The sequence below is a fragment of the Raphanus sativus genome, chromosome 5 (assembly GCF_000801105.2).
Source record: "Raphanus sativus cultivar WK10039 chromosome 5, ASM80110v3, whole genome shotgun sequence".
Taxonomy (NCBI): Eukaryota; Viridiplantae; Streptophyta; class Magnoliopsida; order Brassicales; family Brassicaceae; genus Raphanus; species Raphanus sativus.
The window spans coordinates 22,082,317-22,103,008 of NC_079515.1; the positions used below are offsets into that span (position 1 = coordinate 22,082,317).

The window sequence follows — 20,692 nt, forward strand, 5'->3', positions numbered from 1 at the left end:
ATTTATAAATTTTGGTTTCAGTTTGATTCGGGTATTTGCGGGTTCGGTTCGGATACAGATAATTCGTTTGAATTATTTTAAAATTTTCAAAATTTATATTTCAAAATTTATATATACTTTAAATTTTTCAAAACATATAAATTTGAGTAATGTAAACCAAAATACCTAAATTAAAAATAAAAAACAGGTTGAACTTCAATATTTGGATGGAGAATAAATATATATTTTAAATATTTTTGGTGTTTGATTATTGTTTATCTACTTTATATGTTTACTTTTGACTATTTTTTATATTTTTAAATAGTTTAGACAACTTTAAGTTGATAAAAAAACAACTTTAAAATATCATTAATTGTTGAAAAAAAAAATACATTAATCTAACTAAAAAGACAAACATTAAAATAGTAAAGAAAAAAAATCACATTAATTTAACTGAAAAAGACAATCATTAAAATAGGAAAGAAAAAGAAACACATTAATCTAACTAAAAAGACAAATATTTAAATAGGAAACTCAATTTAATTTTCAGTGGCATGGAAGTGTAATTAAATTTAAAAACTAAGGGTATTTCTATATGTGTACTTCTGTTTCAATAAGATAACTAGATCATGACCCGCTCGACCGAGCGGGAGTCAATTTTTTTTTTTTATCTTTGTTTTTACTAAATGTTATACATGATCGAAATGTGTATTAATATAAAATTTTGATAAATAACAATGTGTACTAATGTGTTTAAATAAGCAATGTATTTAATTACTAAATTTGATTTTTAAATTTTATGATAACGTAAAGTAATTTTTTCTATATTATTTAAAATATATAGTGCTATATATTTTGTATTTTCAACATTTATCATACAAAACTTACATTGGAATATTATTTATATGAAAATATGTGTAACATAATATATTTATATATTATATAAACATATGCACACCCGCACGGGTTTTATTTTTAAAATGTATTCTATATTATTTAGTTTTACGTAGTATCGAGTTTGTATATTCAATTTTGTGTTTAAAGAACAATATCAAAACTGTCTTTCGTATGTAAAAATAACATTTTGCAATCGCGAGTTGTGTCTTTTTATTGTAACACAAAATTTTATATAAAACTTATGTTTTTTGTACATCACGAAATTTAATTTTTTAAAATAATTATTACGTAATTTTAAAATGAATTTGATCTCTGAGGTCTAATATATTTTGTGTGTAATGGTTCAAAGCAGATTTGATATATATTATATTTCAGTTTGGTTTGTATTTAGTATTACTGTATAAGTATAATACTATACAATATTACTATATTCTATACAATATATGAAGCTATGTGTTATTTGTTTTAGAAAATAGATTAGGCCCAACATAGTTATAAGAATAGTCATATCTTTATGTATGTGTCTATGACTTATCTACCTAATGTTATTCGTACTAATAAAATTAATATGGCCAATGAAAGTATACTGATCAATTTAAAATGAATTGTATAGAGTAATTATAGAACGATTAATATTTTTAGTATTCTTAGTATATATCTTATTTAAATCGACATGTAATAAATGTAAAAATCATATATGGAATATGGACAAAAAGAAGAACTGTATTTAAGGAAATACATCAATGTAAAGTTAGACTATGATACGTATTATATATAAAGAATAAGATATTTAATTTAAATATATGAGGTTCATCTTTAAAAATCCACCTAGAAGAAGTTGTAATGTTCCTGTTTTAATAAGATAGATAGATTTTAATTATCAACAGAAAATACCAATACTATTCTCCTAAAACCGAGGAAGATTTGATTTTAGCTTATTCTTTTTCCTTAATTATTGTTGTAACCAATGGAAAGCATTATTATATATAATATGGTATGAAGTGGTGATTTAGGGGGGACGTACCTGATCGTGTAAAGACAAACCAATGGACTAATTTAGAAGTTTTAGTATAGATACTGGAGATATCTCCAGCCTACGACACACGTTTGGTTAGATTTACCATAGTGTGCAATATCCTTTTTCTTTCTTTTGGACTGATTTGCGTAATCTTAATTGATCTCCCCCGCTGCACGTACTTCTATTCCAGACTAGTTTTCCGTGTTAGGACTGCGGAGAATCCATTTCTTAATTAAGAGACATTCTACCAAGATATCAATATTAACAACCACATACACTGTATGATCTTGTTAGTTTCCATGTATTTATATTTAACGTTTCAGAGGATTTGTGCATGCATTCTTTTAGTTGTAAGGCTTATTATTGAACATACCTACTAACCTACATATCAATCTTCATACCATTCTACTATGTAAATCTTAACTAGTATTTTTTTTTTATAACTGAATGTAGATGCATGCCTTCAATTTTTGGAGATCGGTGGTGATGAGTCTTGGCCCAAAAAATATATTGGAGTGATCAACTGATCATGAGAGTTTAGGATGTGGAGGATTAATTACTTTCATAAAACAATATGTAGCTCACATACATTTATATAGTGTGGAGACTACAATACTCATCTAACTTTAATTTCTACGCTAATATATACTACACTAGGTGTTTTTCTTCGCAATGTGCAGTAGTAAAATTTTTAAATTTAAAACATAGTAAAAATAATATTTTATTATTATTTTAGGCTTTACTATTTTACCAATATTGTAATATAAATTTTGATTTAAATTAAGATTAAATAGAAAATTTGTTAATTTTAAATTATATTTGAGAAAATATATGTATATATTTTAAATTATAATCTTAGATATATTTTTATCTATTTTGAGATAAAATATATTAAATTAATTTTTATAAATTAATAAAAAAATAATATAAAATTGTATAATTATCAAAAAGTACAAATGAACAGTATTTTTTAATATTTTTAGTTACATAAAAGAAGCTAGTAATATTACGATTAAAATTTATAATTAAAAAAAATGTAAAACAGTTAGAAAATCTTTTTAGTAAAAAAATTGCATAATTATAAATAATATTTTAAAATTCATAATTATAAATAATATTCCAAATTTTGTAAGATATTCTTGTATTATTTATTGTCATATTTGAATAGATTTACTTTAATGATGATGTATAATTTATTACCATATTATAAAAGATTTACCAAAAATGTAAATAAACAAGATTTACCAAAAATGTAAATAAACATTAAATGTAACTATTCATGTCACATTTAGACTTAAACCATATTATCATTCTAACATGCCATGTTACATTTATTTGATGAAACTGATTGTAAGGAAAATATGTGTTAAAATCACTTGGCAAATAATAAATAGGGGATATCTTTTTAACATCTGCAGATCTACTTCTCATATTGAGAAATCAGGCCTCAGCTAACTGAAACCAGTCTTATGGGTTCTATATGAAGCCCATTTTAATTTCATTAGTCCGTGGATCTAAAACCGTCTACGGGAGGTTTTAGCAAAACGTCAATATTACTACGGCAGATAACATAGGGTAGACTATCCCCAATGGTGCTATAAAGAAACAAGAACTTTCCAAAAGAGAGAAACACAATATAAAAATGTTGATCCATGAAATTATATTCATGATCATAACAACTATACAAATATTGACGAGATGCTATGCAAATGCCACCAACGAGACTATCAACAACGCATCAATGTTCCCGGCGATTCTTGTGTTCGGAGACTCCACAATCGACACCGGAAACAACAACTACATTAGTACAATCATCCGGGCTAACTTTCCTCCTTACGGCTGCAACTTCCCCGGCCATCACGCGACCGGAAGATTCTCTAACGGTAGACTCATCCCTGACTTCATTGCATCCCTTATGGGAATCAAAGACACGGTTCCTCCATTCCTTGACCCGCATTTGTCGGATTCAGATATTCTCACGGGAGTGTGCTTTGCCTCGGCCGGTTCAGGTTACGACAACTACACAGATCTCGCTACTTTAAGTCTATCCGTAGACAAACAGGCAGACATGTTCAGAAGTTACGTGGCAAGGCTGAGCAGGATCGTTGGTGAAGAGAAAGCGGCTGAGATAGTCAGTGAGGCTCTGGTCATAGTAAGCTCGGGAACTAACGATTTTGATATAAATCTATACGATACACCTTCTCCTCGTATCAAGCTCGGTGTTGAAGGTTATCAAGATTTCATTCTCTCGGGTGTACACAACTTCGTTCAAGTAAACAACAATTCCTTCATATACATTTTTTTGTTAATTTGGAGAAGTTTGGACCATGCCCTAATCTCTTTCTACGTCCTGAGACCAGCAGTTGTTAAGGCTTCCTTTCGAATGAAAATTGAACTGGAGGCATGACAAAACTAACTTCTTATACCAAACCATTATTCCAACGCACTGTTGGTTTTCTTTTTGAATAATTAATATTCAAATCAGAGGTGTTGTGGAAATGCAGGAGCTGGTTGTCCAATGCATATGGATCACGATTATATTTTTTAATTGTCTTTAACATATGGATTTGGACTCCTATTTTTATCTTCTCTTTGACAATATAATATATTTTTATGTTTGTATAATATTAAGTGTGTTATGTGGATATAGGAACTATATAATATTGGCTGCCGGAAAATAATGGTATTAGGACTACCACCGATTGGATGTTTACCGGTACAGATGACGTTTGCTAGGCAAAAACAGAACGAGAGACGATGCATCGACAAACAAAACTCAGATTCACAAGAGTATAATGAAAAGCTAAAGAAGTCCTTGACGGATATTCAATCTAATCTCACTGGTAGTGTCATCTTCTACGCCGATATCTACGCAGCAATATTGGACATGGCTACCAATCCCCAAAGTTACGGTAACGTAACGCTTTCTTCTTTTACCCCATGCACATTACGTTTCGCAATAAATCAAGCTCTCCTTGCGTTTTGTTCAGTTTTTTTCTTTTTTTTTGCTAAATGCGTTTTGTTGAGTTCCACTCCTTTTTGTTAATATGATTATACATTTTTTTCTAAATTAAATTCATGGAAATGTGTAAAAGTTTAATTGATATATTATGGAAACTTATATACATTTAAAATAAGGTAATTTTATATAAACTAAGTGTGCTCACGTTACAGGTCATACGAGACTACAATTTGTCACACATGAAATATTCAAATGGATATTACCATGCAATTCTTTGGTCTTCCAAGTACTGTACTGAATCCATTTTTTCTAAAGCGACAGGAATAAAGGAGACAACGAGAGGATGCTGCGGAACAGGAGAGCTGGAGCTATCATACTTGTGCAATCCTTTAACTCGGACTTGTTCCGACGCTAATGACTACCTTTTCTGGGACGACATTCATCCTACACAACATGCTTACCTCGTCGTTAGTCTCAGTCTTGTAGATCAAATCCTTCACGTACTTCAATGATAAAAAATTCATTTGATATATCATCTGTATACATGAGGTTAATTATAAGCAATGTACTATACTATTTTTTGAAAAAAAACATTATAACACACTGCTTGTGAGTGAGACTGACAAGTATTTCATTGGTTAAAGAATTCATGTATTAATTGGTCCCAAGTTCATCCATAGGATTGGGCGTAATATTCACACCCGAAAAACCAATCGGGAACGGATCCAAAATTAGGGTATCGAATCCGATTAGACCGTACCTAAATATATTTGAAAAGGTCTTCTTTTCAAAACCCAAAAAGCTAAAACCAAATCTATTCCACGCCAAGAATCAAACAAGTATCCGAACATATCTGAGCATAAAACTATATATATTATATCATTTATAATAATACTTATAGTAGTATTAATACGTAAAATTAAAACTATAAATCAAATATATTAATTATCTTGAATATTTATAGATAGACATGGATGATTTGGATACAAAACACCTAAATCAAAATGTATTTATGGTTAATTTCAGACAAAAATAATCAATTAGAACTATATCTACTAAGTATTTTGTCTTTTTAAAGTTATTTTAGATAAATTTGAGTATTTTAGATATAAAATTACAGAGTCGAATCAGATAATTTGGTTATTTCCGTTAAAAACCGAATTCACCCGAACTTAGAAGGATCCAATTTTTGTTAATCTCGAATTGGATTTTTTTTCAAAACCCGAAAAATCATATGAATGGGTCGTATCCATATCCAAATGGATACCTGAATTAACAAGCCTAATCACATGATGAGATTGTTTTAACTTCCAACTAGCTTTGATGTATATTATCACTCTTTAATTCTCAACGGCTGATTTAATGTAGCTAATTTGATGTATATTTGAACTAAGCCCACAAAAATTCTACATAACTTTAGTAAAGTATTCAGGCTTTTAAAAGGGCCCACCACAAAGAATGAGACGGGCCTTTATCGGTTAAACCAATTTGTAATCAGTTATTGTCATCTGTTTCGCACCGATATATCCTACAACACAACACAACAGACCTTTTCTCTTTCTCTTTGCATTTTTCAATAACTCATGGCTTCGAGCAAACTTCTTCATCTTCTTCTGGTCTGCTACGTTTCTCTTATCTGCTTTGCATCATCGTACGATCTTTCTGAAACATCGTCGCCGAAGAAAGTGTCGCTGGGCCTGTACTACGAGTCTCTATGTCCCTACTGCTCATCCTTCATCGTTAACCACCTCACGAAGCTCTTCGAAGAAGATCTAATATCAATCGTCGATCTCCATCTCTCTCCCTGGGGTAACACCAAGCTCCGCTCCTCCTCCGATAATAATAATGTCACTGCCGTTTGCCAGGTCTTCTCTCCCCATCTTTCGATTTGATTAAAATTTAAAAAGTCTTCAATTTTAACAATTTAAAACAAAAAACATTATTGTTGCAGCACGGTGCGTTTGAATGCTTATTGGATACAGTTGAGGCTTGTGCGATCGATGCTTGGCCTAAATTGGTAAAGTCTGATGATGATGAGATCTGATTGTAATTTAGCTTTGTTGTTGGTGTGAGATGGTTTGATTTCGTTTTGCAGAGCGATCATTTCCCGTTTATCCTCTGCGTTGAGGGTTTGGTGACTGAGCACAAGTACGACAAGTGGGAGACTTGTTATGAGAAGCTCAATCTTAACTCTAAACCTGTTTCCGATTGCCTCAGCAGTGGACATGGAGACAAAGTTAGTTCCTTCCTTGGTCTTAATGAGTTTCTTTCTTGCTTTTGTGAACGTAACTTCCCTTGATGATTGCTTTTGAGGTGTTTAGATTCTTGTAGTTGTACCCATGATACCATTCTGCAATTCCTCACTGTTCTTTTTTCGCTTGCTGCAGCTTGAGTTGCAGTACGCTGCAGAAACGAGTCAGCTTCAGCCGCCTCATCAATACGTGCCCTGGGTGGTTGTAGATGGTCAGCCTCTTTATGAGGTTTGTTTAGTCTGCTTCTTTTTTTCAGAATTTTCTCAACTATATTGCTATAACCAATCCACCCTCTCTTATTCACTTATCAGTCATTCAGGCTTATGATTCGGGTGATTGATTTGAATTTTGGTTGTGCAACACGTTAGACTCTAAGGAGTCGGATCATCTTCTGGTTACCTAATTGTATGAGCAAGACATGTATCATATATATTAATGTGTAAAAAAGAATTGGACTTATCATTTGTACTCAATACTCTTTATGATGTTGCGGTTACCTAATGTGGAATCTTCTTCACTCGGCTTAGGCAGTTCATAATCATGGTATTGTCTTAAACTGTAGTTAGAAGACGAGAAGTGAAGTGTCTTCAGGGGATTCCCATGATCAATAGAAAAATGGATGTGTTGCATACAAATTCATTGATCTATGGGAACATAACTGTATGTGTTTGTGCTTGATGTTTTTCTTTTTTCCGTGTGTTCTGTTCACTGCAGGATTATGAAAACTTCATAAGCTACATCTGCAAAGCTTACAAAGGTAATAAAAAGCCTGCCGCATGTGCCAAATACTCATCCAGGAACTTCATTCGAAGTGCCAAAGTGAATCGCTTCCCTCTGGTTTGCCGGAAAGGAGTCGATAACATGTGGGATTTTTTGGAACGTATCAAAACCTCTTTGTTGTCGTACATCGACGTCACAGGCCTGCTATAAACACCCTTCTCTTTGTTTTATGATATGTAGCATGATTACTCTAAAAAGCTATATGGCTTCTGAGATATGATGAATATGTATGTATTAACACAAAGTGTATGGTTGTTGCTCTTGCCTGTTAGGTTGTGTGAAAGACCGGTTGATAATAAAGTCTCGGGGCCTTTGAATTATTCGTTGTTTCTGCTTCTGGCTGGCACCTGATGATTGGTCCATAAATGTTTGGTTTAGACTTCTAGTCTCCGATCAAAATGAAATTTAATTGATCTACCTAATTGGTTACAACCTCACAGATATATTCCTAAAACAATCATAGAATAAAGTAATATGGCTAGGCTGCTGGCTCGTCCTTGTCAAAGCCCATGTGGTGATTAGCAACAAAACAAATTTAGATAATGAATTTTCAAGGACCACATATTCTAAGCTATCTTTCAAAAGTAATACCTCGAAAACAAGCGCTGAAATTACATATAGGCAAAGGCGACTTTGTACATTGAAAGGACCACAAGCTAACGGTGATAGAAGCTACACGGTCGTACAATAGGTCAACCAAAAACCATTACGTCATGAAAGAAAAACCCTACATTGTCTAGTACACATGGTCTACAAACACGTGTGGAAATACATGTATTATTAGGACAGTAAACACGATGCCTAATGTCCATCGGAAATCGTGATACTCGATATTGTCTCACGAGTCACGATCTTCTTCTGTTTGTGTGACTTTTACCATCTTTCCACGTACACGTGCGTATGTACGTATCTTAAAACACATACCTTTGCTATTCGTGCACGAGTCTATATATACAGTATAAAATGTTAACCTATATGTATTACAAACATAGATTTAACTAGATATATGAAGTTTTTTTTTTGAAACTGTTTTCCTAGATATATGAAGTTTTTTTTGCTTATATGTACACAATCTTGAAAGGACTAGTGTATGATATTATTTTGAAAAAATACGGAGTTATTTATTTACATATATATGCCAATCTATATGACAGGTTGATATACATATACCTATTTGATCTTCTTCGCTGATCTCTGAACCCTTCAACATAACTCTGAATTTAAGTTCCATATATGATGGGTTTTCAAAAGAAAGAGCTCCATAATTTATGTAGAAAATTAAATACTATATATATGTAACGAAAACCTCGTTAATTAGTCCACAAAAACGTGTGTAAAATTCATAAGAATTCAAAAATTCAAGAAGGTAATTCATCAAAGATCAACTGAACTAGAACAAAAACAAATTTCCAATAATTAGTTACTAATAATAAGGTATATTTCCAACATTTCCAATATTTAACTCACAAAAATTTATTACCAATATTTAACTCATAAAATTAATAAGAAGGCAAAGCGAGTTCCATACATATATTATGTATTTAACGTTTTCAGAAAAGTATAAGGATTATAATCTAACTTAAAGAGGTACAGCCTCGGCCACAGAAGGATCACCTATGTCACAACCATCTCCTTCACTTTGTCTCGACGGAGCAACGTCAACTCCCAGGGTGGTAACAGTTGTTGGCCGTTTCCGTTTCTTTTTCTCGTAGGGTATCCCACGGGCCTTGGCTTGACTTTCTCTGACTTCCCTCAAGTAAATCCTGACAGCACGTTCCGCGAACGGATTCGACTCGGGCCGTCCACCGTTTTCCTCATAGGCTGCTCTCAACCGTCCGATCAGAGCATCGAGGGAGCCCCAGGCTTGCTTGAGAGGACAAGCGCAAGGAGACGGAGGTTGCTGATGGCCGAAGTAAGGACATGCCGCCACGTGGACTTTGGTCTTACCGAACTGATCTAAATACTTGAGGAACTCGATGGCATGTGCTCCGCTACACCGTGACAAGGCAAGAGGCGGCTTGTGGTTCTCGAGGTACTGCAAGAACGTGTTCCAGTCACGTCGTTTCTGCGACTCGTACCTGCTTGGCGTCGCTGGAGGTGAAGAGTTTGTTAAGCTGGACGGACCCGGATCGCCTTCACTGGCAGGTCCCGGTCGTTGTGACCCTAAATCCATCAAAAGTAGGGTTTTGTCTTGTTTTCTTGAGAGAGTTTGATTTAGCGTTGGTTTTGACGATATAGTGAATAAAGATTTTAGTGATTAGTGTTTTAGAAAAGGAAGAGAAAATGAGAGAAAGAGTGTGAAGTTTTGTTAGGTTTTGGGTTTTATTTATTTACTTTTCAAGACAATAAAATAAGAGATGAAAAAGAAGGGTCTGGGGTTGAATAGTGTGAATTGTGAAAGTAGAGAATGAAGAAAGAAACTAAATCACGTGGTCATGGCCCTACTCACAGGCCACTCGACAGTTTTAACTATTCTATTTAGGTCAAGGGTGACCCTACGCTTAATCTTGTTAGCTTTTAATTTATACCATTATATTGAGATAGCAGTATGGAAGATAGATCTGAAAATAATTAGTAGTTCAAGATAGGCCTCTGCATCCGGGTCTTCGGGTCGGGTTCGGATCGGGTCCTATCAGGTCTGGGTCCTAAAAATTTAGATCCATATAGGTACTTATAATTTTTCGAATCGGTTTCGGGTCGGGTCTTGTCGGGTCCGGATCAGTTCGGGTCTATAATTTTAATACCTGTAAAATACCCATAATTTTTTGGGTCCATATCTGGTCCGGTTCGGGTTCGGGTATTTAAGCTCTGAAAAATATATGACATACTCAAATTTACTCAAACTAATAATTATTTATCATATATATCTAAATATACAAAATAACTTAAATTGAACTATTAATAATTAACATAAAAAAATTTTGAACTCTAAATTTTATATTTTAAAATTTCATATTACTTAAAAATGTTACAAAATAATAATAAATATTGTTAGTAAAAGATATTTCAACTAAATAAAAAATAATATATATATAAAACAGAACACAAAAAATCATAATTTGAATATACATGTTTTTAAGTCGGGTACAAATCGGTTCTTATCTGGTCGGATCTATTCGGGTCGGTTCTTTTCGGATCCGGGTCTATTCGGGTCGGTTCTCTTCGGGTCCGGGTCTATTCGGATAAAAAAAATTTAGATCCAAAAGATACTTGTAAACTTTCGGGTCGGATTCGGGTCGGATTCGGATCGGGTATTTTTGGACCGGTTCCGGGTCGGGTCTTCGGATCCAGGTTAAAATGCCGAGGCTTAGTTCAAGATATTGGTTTACATCTATTTAATTGCATGCATGTTTATTTTTGTCTTTCTAAAATAATTTTGCATGGTATAAAATATAGTACACATCAGCGTTTCGTGACGAATATAGCCAATAGTGACAAAAACAAATGCTATTTTGTGTTAACCACTCTCTTATCCGAATCCATTACTTGGATAGTAGAAGTGAGAGTTTTGCTGATATAATTGCAAAGCCTTGGATATTAGTTTATTTCTTGCATTCATAAATTATTGTAAGTAAATAATCCTAGTTGATGTACATTTTTATATATTTTTAGCTAGAAAGAATAGGTGCCACGCTAGGGGTTGGAATATATTTTTAAATTATTTGTGTGTTTTTAAAGAGTTTATAACATAAATAGACACTTTATATATGAGAGAGCATATTGTGCTACTTACACACTTTTATGTGGTTAAAAGATTTTTTTTCTTTTTTAAAAAGTAAAATCAGATATGGGTATTTTAGTAAAATATCATTTTCTTTGGTTAGATTGGTCAGTGAATTTAAATTTTAAAAATACAAAGATTTTATTGGTGAACGCGAGAAGAAGTTTAGGATGGATAAAAAAGAAATATTGTACCCATAAAAAGATGAAACAAATCTAATTTACCATTTTTATCAATTAAACCTAATTTTCGGTTTCAGAAGAGAATACGACGAAGGAAGTTACTGATGACAGAAGTTTGACGGTGAATTGAGGCAAAATCAACAATGACAGAGAGGAGGAATTTAGCAGAGAAAGAGAAAGTCGATGGTGAGTTTTGTGTTTTTCAATTGGGTCTGTTTTTGTGTTTTAACTAAAGTGTGTATTAGATGTGGATGAGTGGGTGGTTGTGTTGCAGAGGCGGAGCCATGACCTTTAGAAAGTGGAGACCGACTAAAAACACCATGACATCGAGAAAGAAGCGAGCAGCAAAGGAAAAAGCAAAATGTGATTTTTCTAGTTTTTCAATCTGCGCGGATTTAGGGTTTCGATTTTGGGTTTAGGGAACAATTTCAGTTTGTTTTCAAGTTTGCTAGATTTATTGTTTCCTGATGTGTTAGATGTTGAGCATGATCATCGGGTTAGTAGGTGTGCATGTGTACACACGTTGTAGGTTCTACACTTGCATATGTGGTGTACATGTGTACATGTTATAAGATGTAGGTATTTTTAATGAACAAGAGCGTAAATGATGTTTATGTTGTACATGTGTACATAATCTCAAATGCTTATTAATTTTTTTTTTATGTATTTTTGGTTGCAGCTGACTGTGCTACCGATGATGGAGTGTATGGAGTAGAAAACAATTAACCATGTACAAAAAATGTTAAGATGCATTAGAATGATGTACATGTGTAAAAACAAATAGAATTGATGAGTAATAAATACATGGAATGACATAGTAAACCACTTTTTGCAGTTCTGGTAAAACAATGTACACATTATTCAACGTCCATGTCTATTTCAAGTTTAAAAACTTAAGAAAATTATATACACAAGACTCTAAAATGTTATAAACTTTGTCTAAACTTCAAAATTATGATAGTTATTTACAAAGATTGCAAATTCCATGCGTACAGCAAAAATGGAAGCATACATGTGTTATGTAGTGCAACAATAAATGGGAAAACTCGAAATCTATAAAGCGATGTCAAGTACACAAACAAACATACAAAAACGTGAAAGAGAAATCTTTGGAGGAGCTGCTTTGTAACTTGAAAAGTCTTTGTATGTATATACATGTATGAAGCTATACATGTATCAAGGTATAAAGATGTACAACGATTTATGCACTTTGAAAATATGTGTTTTTTGTATAAAAAGGGAATGGTGTACTACTTTGTTGTGTACACTATCTGAGTTGTACATGTGCACACATATGTGAATCATAGAGGGAGACGAAAACCATCAATACACTGAAGTTACACTGAAATTATCTGAACCTAATCTACTAAGAAAGGGTATACGACTTGGTTGTGTATACTATCTGAGTTGTGCATGTGTATACGTATAATTGAATATGAAGAGAACCACTCATAGGGTTAAAGTAAAAAGGGTTAAACAAGCTTAGTATACAAACCTGGACTTAGAATCCAATAATCAGATGGGTTGGAATTTCATGATTAATTAGAAAGGTTAATAATTTTGATGAAAATTTTGCAGAAGATGACGATGTAAAGAACAGAAGATGAAAAGTAAAAACTTGATATGGACCGTCGAAAATAAATTGATTGAATTGTTGAAATAAAATAGCAGATATATATATTTTTAAGATATGCTTAGTTGACAGAGGGTGTTATTGGTTTGTATATTTTAATGGATTTATAAATCCAAACCAAATCAAGTGTTATTAGTTTTATGATTTTAAAATCTCTATGTAAATCTAGTGTTATTGGTTATATGATTTTAAAATAGATTTTGAAATCAAGTGTTATTCGATAATAAGGATTTATTTAAGGATTTGATTTGAAATTATATTTCAATGGATTTGCAAGGAGTTTTACTCTCAAAATACAAAGGAACAAATACAAAAGTAAACCTTGTTATTTTCCTTGGATTTGTAATATTGACTTTTTTAAAAAAAATTTCTCAACATCACAATTTATTTTCTGTTCACGAAAAGATGAACCCCACACCACCTACATCTACAACTTCATCAGAACACATTAGGTTCTTCTCCATCCAACCTCATCATGACATCCTGAATAATAGGACTAAAGCTGTACGTAAAATTACATGTTAATTTTGTAATTTTACAAAGGAACACATTAGTAAACTGACCATAATTTTTCAAGTTTAGCTTTTTTCTGTTGCCTTTGTTAATTTTGTAGTGCTTGATTTTTTTTCAATATACAACGCTTTCTGATTGAAATGAGTTAATCAATAACACTTTCTACATTGTAAAAATTAAATTTCCCAGATAAAATACAGAAAGGAGATTGTAGTTCAAACAATCCACTATGAATCTAAAAATGAAGACTGACGGCTCACTGTTTAAAACGAAGATAATCATTGACGTCACTCAGCGTCTTGCATGTTAACCATTTTAAACATTTCTTTCCTCCAAAATGTTTCTTTGAGCTTGAGCCTATGGAGTATAAGCTTTCTTCTCATACTGAATCCAAACAAAAACAATACTAACAAGCTTGTCTCATCTCTCGTAAATCCATTTGGTTAATTTATAGTAAATCTACTTACTTGATTTTGAAATCTATTTGAATTCTTATGAAATCCGTTTATTTGATTTTAAAATCAGTGGATTTGTCAAAAGTTTCCAAATCCATTGAAATTTCTAAATCCATTAAAGTACTAGAACCAATAACCCCCACTGAATCTTAGTTATTTATATTTTATCAAAATTAATGGTTAGAGAGAGAGCCCGCCTAAAAAAATTTAGCTGGCATCTCTCCAGTTGGAATCCAACAAAATAGTTATGAGTTATCTAGAATCTACTTTTAGTTTTTTTAAAAAGTTTTTTGGTTTTTTTTTTGACATAAAAAAAAAGTTTCTTGGTATAACAATATGTCCTAGGATGTAAATAAAGATGATGAATGTGATCTAAAGTGAAAATATTTCGTTTTTAACTTTTTACTACAAAAATCCAAATATATCAAAAACTTACGTTTGATAAGGGTTAGAAACATATATGTTTTGAAGCCCGGCGTTTGTGAGATTTTTGAAAAAGTCATATTATTTGATCTGAGATACGTACGTGACACGAACACAGACATTCATTTTTTTGTCGCCAGAAAACATTCATCTATTATAAATTTACAAAGTGATGAAAACTATTTAGGCTGGCAGTTAACATATCAAATCATATACGTTTTGAAAATATTAAAATTGAATACACCTCCGTGTTGCATGCTATCATTAAAATGACTGGTTATTGGGAATCTGACAGACATAGAGGTCTGAAACATCAGTGTCGAGTACATCTCCACCATCCAAATATGAAAGAAAAAAAACTGTCTGGCCCCACCCTGCACTACATATGCGTGCGTGTGCTTACAAGTTTTTAAGTTTTCCTGCATTTTGATTTTGAATTTTTGTTGTTGCTCAAAAAAAAAAGATTTTGAATTTTTGTTAAAGAATTTTTTTTTTTGTTAAGAAAATTATAGAAGTCACATTGCATGACATCTCAAATTCTCAATCACCTAGTACCGGTACAGGTGCCAAAAAACATGGGCTCTTCGGGACAAGACTGATAGAGCCATATGTTTTCTTACAGGGCATATTGTTGGAATATCAAGCGATGGTCATTACGACAAAACTACTGTTACTTAAGTTTGGTAATTAACATATTACTCTCGCTCTATATCATTTTAAGAAGTGTTCAAAAATTCTTTTGTTTCAAAATAGTTGATATTCTCACTATTCTAGATATAATTTAATACATTTGAAATTTTGATCAATTATTAAATACTGAGTTTTTTAATTGATCGAAATAGTTTTATTTAATAATTTTTTATATAACCAAAATAAATTGTATAGAAATTAATATTTATTTAATCCATGTGAAAAAAATCTTAAAAACCATTTAGAGCATCTCCAACACATTGCTATTTTCACCTCTATAATAGCATTTAGAGGTGAAATTACTCCAATCCACTTCTATTTTTTTCTCTATAATATAGATCTCTATTTTTTCCTCTATTTATAGAGGAAGAAATAGCATTCCTCTATTTTTTACTCTATATTTTAGAGATTGTTATTTTAGGGGAATACATTGGAGCATATCTCACCTCTATTATAGAATTTCCCTATTTTAGAGGTGAAAATAGCAAAATACATTGGAAATGGTCTTAAAGTGACACATAGAAAATACATTTTAATTTATATGTTTGGATAAAGGTTTCGGTGTGTGGAAACTAGCATGAGACGTTTTTTTTTTCATTATTTCCCAGATTAAAGCCGTGATTGTATAGCACATAATGGTGATGAAAACATTTTTTTTTTTTTTTGAAAAAGAAAACATTATTACTCCAACTTACTCCTAAAATTTACCAATCAAGTGGAAAGACATTTCCTCCCATCCCCTATATATTAATCCTGGAACATTACAACATGTTTTGTAGCCACGTGTCATCACTAGGATGATTTTCAGAAATCCTTAGAAAAATATGTTGGTCCATATAAATATATATTATACTTTTTATTAAACTAATTATCATATTAATTAGTAGTCTTAAATTCTTTCCTTAAATAAAAGCTACGTAAGTTTCTTTCCTTAAATAAAAGCTACGAAATTACCTAATACTCCCTCCGTTTCAATTTATTTGTCGTTCTAGACTACGGCACACAGATTAATAAAACATTTAATTTTGTATATTTACTAGATAAAAACATCATTACCAATACATCTAATTAGATTTCAACCAATAGAAAAATAGATTAGATTAAAAAGTCAATAAATTTTGCATTGAAATCATAAAACGACACTTATTTTGAAACGAAAATTTTGCTCCAAAACGACATATAATTTGAAACGGAGGGAGTATGATTAACGTATATATGATAATTAATGATTACAAATCAAAATATTTGATAAGAAAATTTGTATCCTCTACATTTTATTTTAGTTAATATTATCAAAAAAAATCACTTAAACATATTTTTAAAAAATAATTTTTTCATATATGTTATATTTTAATTTTTTTAAAACGTCTATAAATTACCAAAAATTGTAATATGTTATTAAAATGATATTTTTTAGAACGGAACCTGATCCGAAACGAAATATTTCGGATATCGAATATATCGAAACCAGATTTATATACTTAAATATATTAATTATTTTTAGAATTTAATATCTAAAAGAATATACAAAATATATAAAATGTTATTAAGCTGTCCAAAATACTTGAAAATATTTACAAATAGTTAAAAATACATGATTAAAATAGTTAAATGATATTCAAAATACCAATACTTCAAATATCTATTGATTTCTTATCCGAATATTGAAGCTAACCAAATTTTATGTTAAGTTTAAGTATTTTAGCTTGCATTATACACATTTATATGTTATAAATATTTTTTATTTTTATATTTTGAGAAATTTAAAGTATATACGAATTTTTTTTTTTAAATAAAATGAGTTATCTGAGTCCAAACCCAAACCGAACCCGCAGATCCGAACCGGATCGAACTCACAAAAAATCGAAACATAACTGAACCGAACCAAACCAAACTGAACCAAATGGTATCCGAATGTTCACCCCAAATCAAATGTAAAAAAAATCTTGATAACAAAATGCATTCTAATTGTAATATTTCGATACAACATATTTTAAAAAACTCACCCCGCGCATGGCGCGGGTTATCATCTAGTTTACTTTTATTACTGTTTCAAAAGTGAAAAACATACATTCAACGTCGTTTAGCCAGACATAGTGAACACAACAACATTTTTTTCCCCTCTCTTTCCCATTTATTTTTTTTCTACTCATTTCCACTTTTTATATTACTCCCATTTTGGTAGTATGTTTTGATTGAGAGAAGAGAGAGAAGAGAAAAAAATATCCTTTGAGTGAATCTTTCTGTCGGTCTGGTCTCCGTTTTAACAATGTGTTCAAAGCTTCCTTCTGTCGTCGCACTTATCTTCCTGGTGGACGGTCGGCGTAGGCGCTCCGTTGTTGCTCCTTTCTTTTAAAGGAGAATAGCCGGCTCTAGGTTTCTCTTTAGGCGGAGGCTCCCTATGCTCCGGTGATGGTCCAAGTGTTGTTTTGGTTATGGGGTTGGTTTCGGATATGGTGAGATCTCGAGTTCTTCGATGAATGCTCTCCGTTTAGTTAAGCGATGGTGATGAAGATGGGGGGACCGCGATGCCTCGGGTTGAGATCTCGGGTATGTCCCGATGAAGCTCTCCGGTGGTCTGAAACTAATCGAAGGTGATGGGTGACGCGGTTCCAGTTTCTCTCGAGTATGGAAGTGAGTTAGCAGTTGGTTGGTTCCGAGGTTTGCGACGGCTGGTGGGTCTCAGCCGTGTCCTCCGGAGAAGAAGCGATGCAGCGCCATAGAGGGGGGATCGTTACACGTGTCCCTGATGTTCGTTAATGTCGGCACGTGGTCTCTCTTTCCCAGGCGACGGCTGACCTAATTGTTGGGGTGTTGCTCGTGGTAGTGGGCTTTAGGGCCGGTTTGTTGTTTTTTTAGTTGTGTAGCCCAGTATGTTATGTGGGTTTTTGATGTTTGTAAAGAATTCAGGTTTTGAGCTTTATATTAATATAATTTGACGGGAGAAAAAAAATATTACTCCTATTTACGCCGGAAACTACCAAATACCAATCAAAGCCTAAATAATTCTTTGTTCTTTTATGACATCAATGAGTTTTAGGTACGCCCATAATGAATTATGGCTACCCATTTTTTTCTGTGTATTGTTGTTTATTTGTTTAATCCAATAACTCAATGAGAGATTGGGTCTGTCCTTTTGAGTTTTGAACGTATACACAATATATATATGTGTGTATTGAATTATTGATGTTTGTATCCAACAACAATGCGTTTATTACCAAGATTATGCAAGAATGACTGCTGTTATATTTGAAGTAAATTTTGGCTCAAAAGCTTTTTATTTAGGGTTTCACGATTCACTAGTCAGGTGAATAAGGTACAGTTTAGTTAAAGCTTAATTTATACTGGAAACAGAAACGAAGAACAAAAATCTATTTGTATTTAATTTTACTTAGTAGTTCTCGAGACTCTTTAGATCATGCAAGAATAATTAACAACTCAAGATATATGATTAAAAGAATTAAAAATATATAAATATATTATAGGGGGTTGTTTCAAATAAGTTTTGATTTTTTTTTTAAAGTTTCATTTACTATATTTATCTTAAAAGTTTGGATTAATCACGAAAATGCTATTATTATATTTTTTCTTTTTCAAAAATGAGTTTTTACTTTATTATCCTCATCTCCATAAGTATTTACAATATTGACATTATCATCAATATACCAAACCACCAAAGTTCATAGAGACATTAAAACTCATGTTCTTGGTCATTAACGAATGGGTCACTTTCGTCGTGAAGTTATGTGTGTTTGGAGAATGTAAGCAAAACTTACATGGAAATCTTCTAGTCAATGCATATGTTAGTTTTGCAATTGATTTTTTTTTTTTTGTGTGTTTTTGTAGAAGATTTCTCTGAAAATCTTCCAACTTTTATTTGTTAACAAAAAAATGGCGATTTCTAGATATATATGTTAATTTTATAATTGACTGATTTGTGTCAGAAATTTTAATTTTTACAAAATTCTTCTCGAGTGTCAGTGGAATTCTTCTCACTGTCAGTGAAAGTCGTCTTAGTGTAATTTTGCAATTTAAAATCATACTTAAATATTTAATTTTAATTAGAAAACTTCTTAGAAGTCTTCCAGAATTTTATTTTGTAATTTTGGTCAAACCTTTGGTTATCTTGGAAAATTTTCTAGAAGTCTTCTAGTTAAAATTTAATATTTAAGTTTTAATTATCAATTGCAAAATTAACCTAAAACAATTTTTACTGAAAGGAAAACTTCCCTGGAAGTCTTCTCTAGAAAGTAAAATTCCTGACACAATTTGGTTAATTCCAAACTAACATGTTTATTCGAGAATACTTCAAAAAAAAGTCTTTCCTGATATTTTTGAGATTTTAGTCAAAAAAGCCCATACTACAAAAAAGTTCATGAAATTTTTTTTGTAGAGTAGATTTTTCTGGATGTCTTCCTTTGCAGATTTGTAAATACAAAAATGACTTATACATAAGACTTTCTAGAAGTCTTATGCCGGAAAACTTACATAGAAATCTTACAAAAAATAATGTAGAAGACTTCTCAGAAGTCTTCTCTCATTAGTTAGAAACAATAATAAACATAAATGTCTAACCTAATAATTATCACAAGTTAAGTTATGAATTTCATTCACGAATCCTAATATTGACTAATATACATGAATTAACAAAAAAATATTAAAAAATCTTTATAATTGTAGAGAAAATGAAATATTAAATATGTACCTAGAAGGGAATGAAATTCATGTATTTTTGTAAAACATAATGAAATTAAATGAATTAACAAATGGATTTTTTGTTAACTAATGTATATTAGTTAATATTGGGGCTCGTGAATGAAATTCATAATTTAATTGATGATAATTATTAGGATACAAACATCATGTGTATTAATGTTTCTAGCTAATGAGAGGAGACTTTTCGGAAGTCTTTCTACATTAGTTTTTGTAAAACTTGTATGTTCAACTTTAAAATATGTTTTTAACTTTTAAAAGTGTTAAGTAAATCTTCTCATACAAGACTTATGTGAGAAAACTTCCTTTCTAGGTAACTATTTATTATATTTATTTTTTCTACAATTATAAAGATTTTTTAAGATTTCACAGTAGACTACATGTATTCATAGTCTACTGTGAAATTTTCAAAAACCATGTATCTGTAGAGAAAAATAGAGCAAAACACAAGGATCCGATGCCTATTTTGTCTAG

The 20,692-nt window shown here is 31.6% G+C and overlaps 3 protein-coding genes across 7 annotated transcripts; 2 read left to right on the plus strand and 1 right to left on the minus strand.

Annotated features, from left to right (window-relative positions):
* Positions 1-3,422: 3,422 nt before the first annotated feature.
* Positions 3,423-5,499, plus strand: LOC108860512 (GDSL esterase/lipase At1g06990). 5 transcript variants are annotated; one of them, XM_018634380.2, is made up of 3 exons: positions 3,423-4,166; positions 4,545-4,806; positions 5,172-5,499. In XM_018634380.2, exons 1-3 carry the CDS (start codon positions 3,537-3,539, stop codon positions 5,366-5,368), a joined length of 1,089 nt encoding a protein of 362 aa, XP_018489882.1. In that variant the 5' UTR covers positions 3,423-3,536; the 3' UTR covers positions 5,369-5,499. The 5 variants fall into 5 exon arrangements, with proteins under 5 accessions (XP_018489882.1, XP_018489884.1, XP_056866484.1 ...); XM_018634382.2 differs by having other exon boundaries at positions 4,545-4,800; positions 5,178-5,499; XM_057010504.1 differs by having other exon boundaries at positions 3,426-4,166; positions 4,545-4,811.
* Positions 5,500-6,378: 879 nt separating this feature from the next.
* Positions 6,379-8,208, plus strand: LOC108856726 (gamma-interferon-responsive lysosomal thiol protein). Its single transcript, XM_018630595.2, has 5 exons — positions 6,379-6,721; positions 6,808-6,873; positions 6,952-7,092; positions 7,244-7,336; positions 7,823-8,208. Exons 1-5 carry the CDS (start codon positions 6,440-6,442, stop codon positions 8,036-8,038), a joined length of 798 nt encoding a protein of 265 aa, XP_018486097.1. The 5' UTR covers positions 6,379-6,439; the 3' UTR covers positions 8,039-8,208.
* Positions 8,209-9,279: 1,071 nt separating this feature from the next.
* LOC108859290 (protein LIGHT-DEPENDENT SHORT HYPOCOTYLS 6) lies at positions 9,280-10,227 on the minus strand. Its single transcript, XM_018633178.2, has one exon. The coding sequence runs from the start codon at positions 10,059-10,061 to the stop codon at positions 9,468-9,470; it is 594 nt and encodes a 197-aa protein (XP_018488680.1). The 5' UTR covers positions 10,062-10,227; the 3' UTR covers positions 9,280-9,467.
* Positions 10,228-20,692: the final 10,465 nt, after the last annotated feature.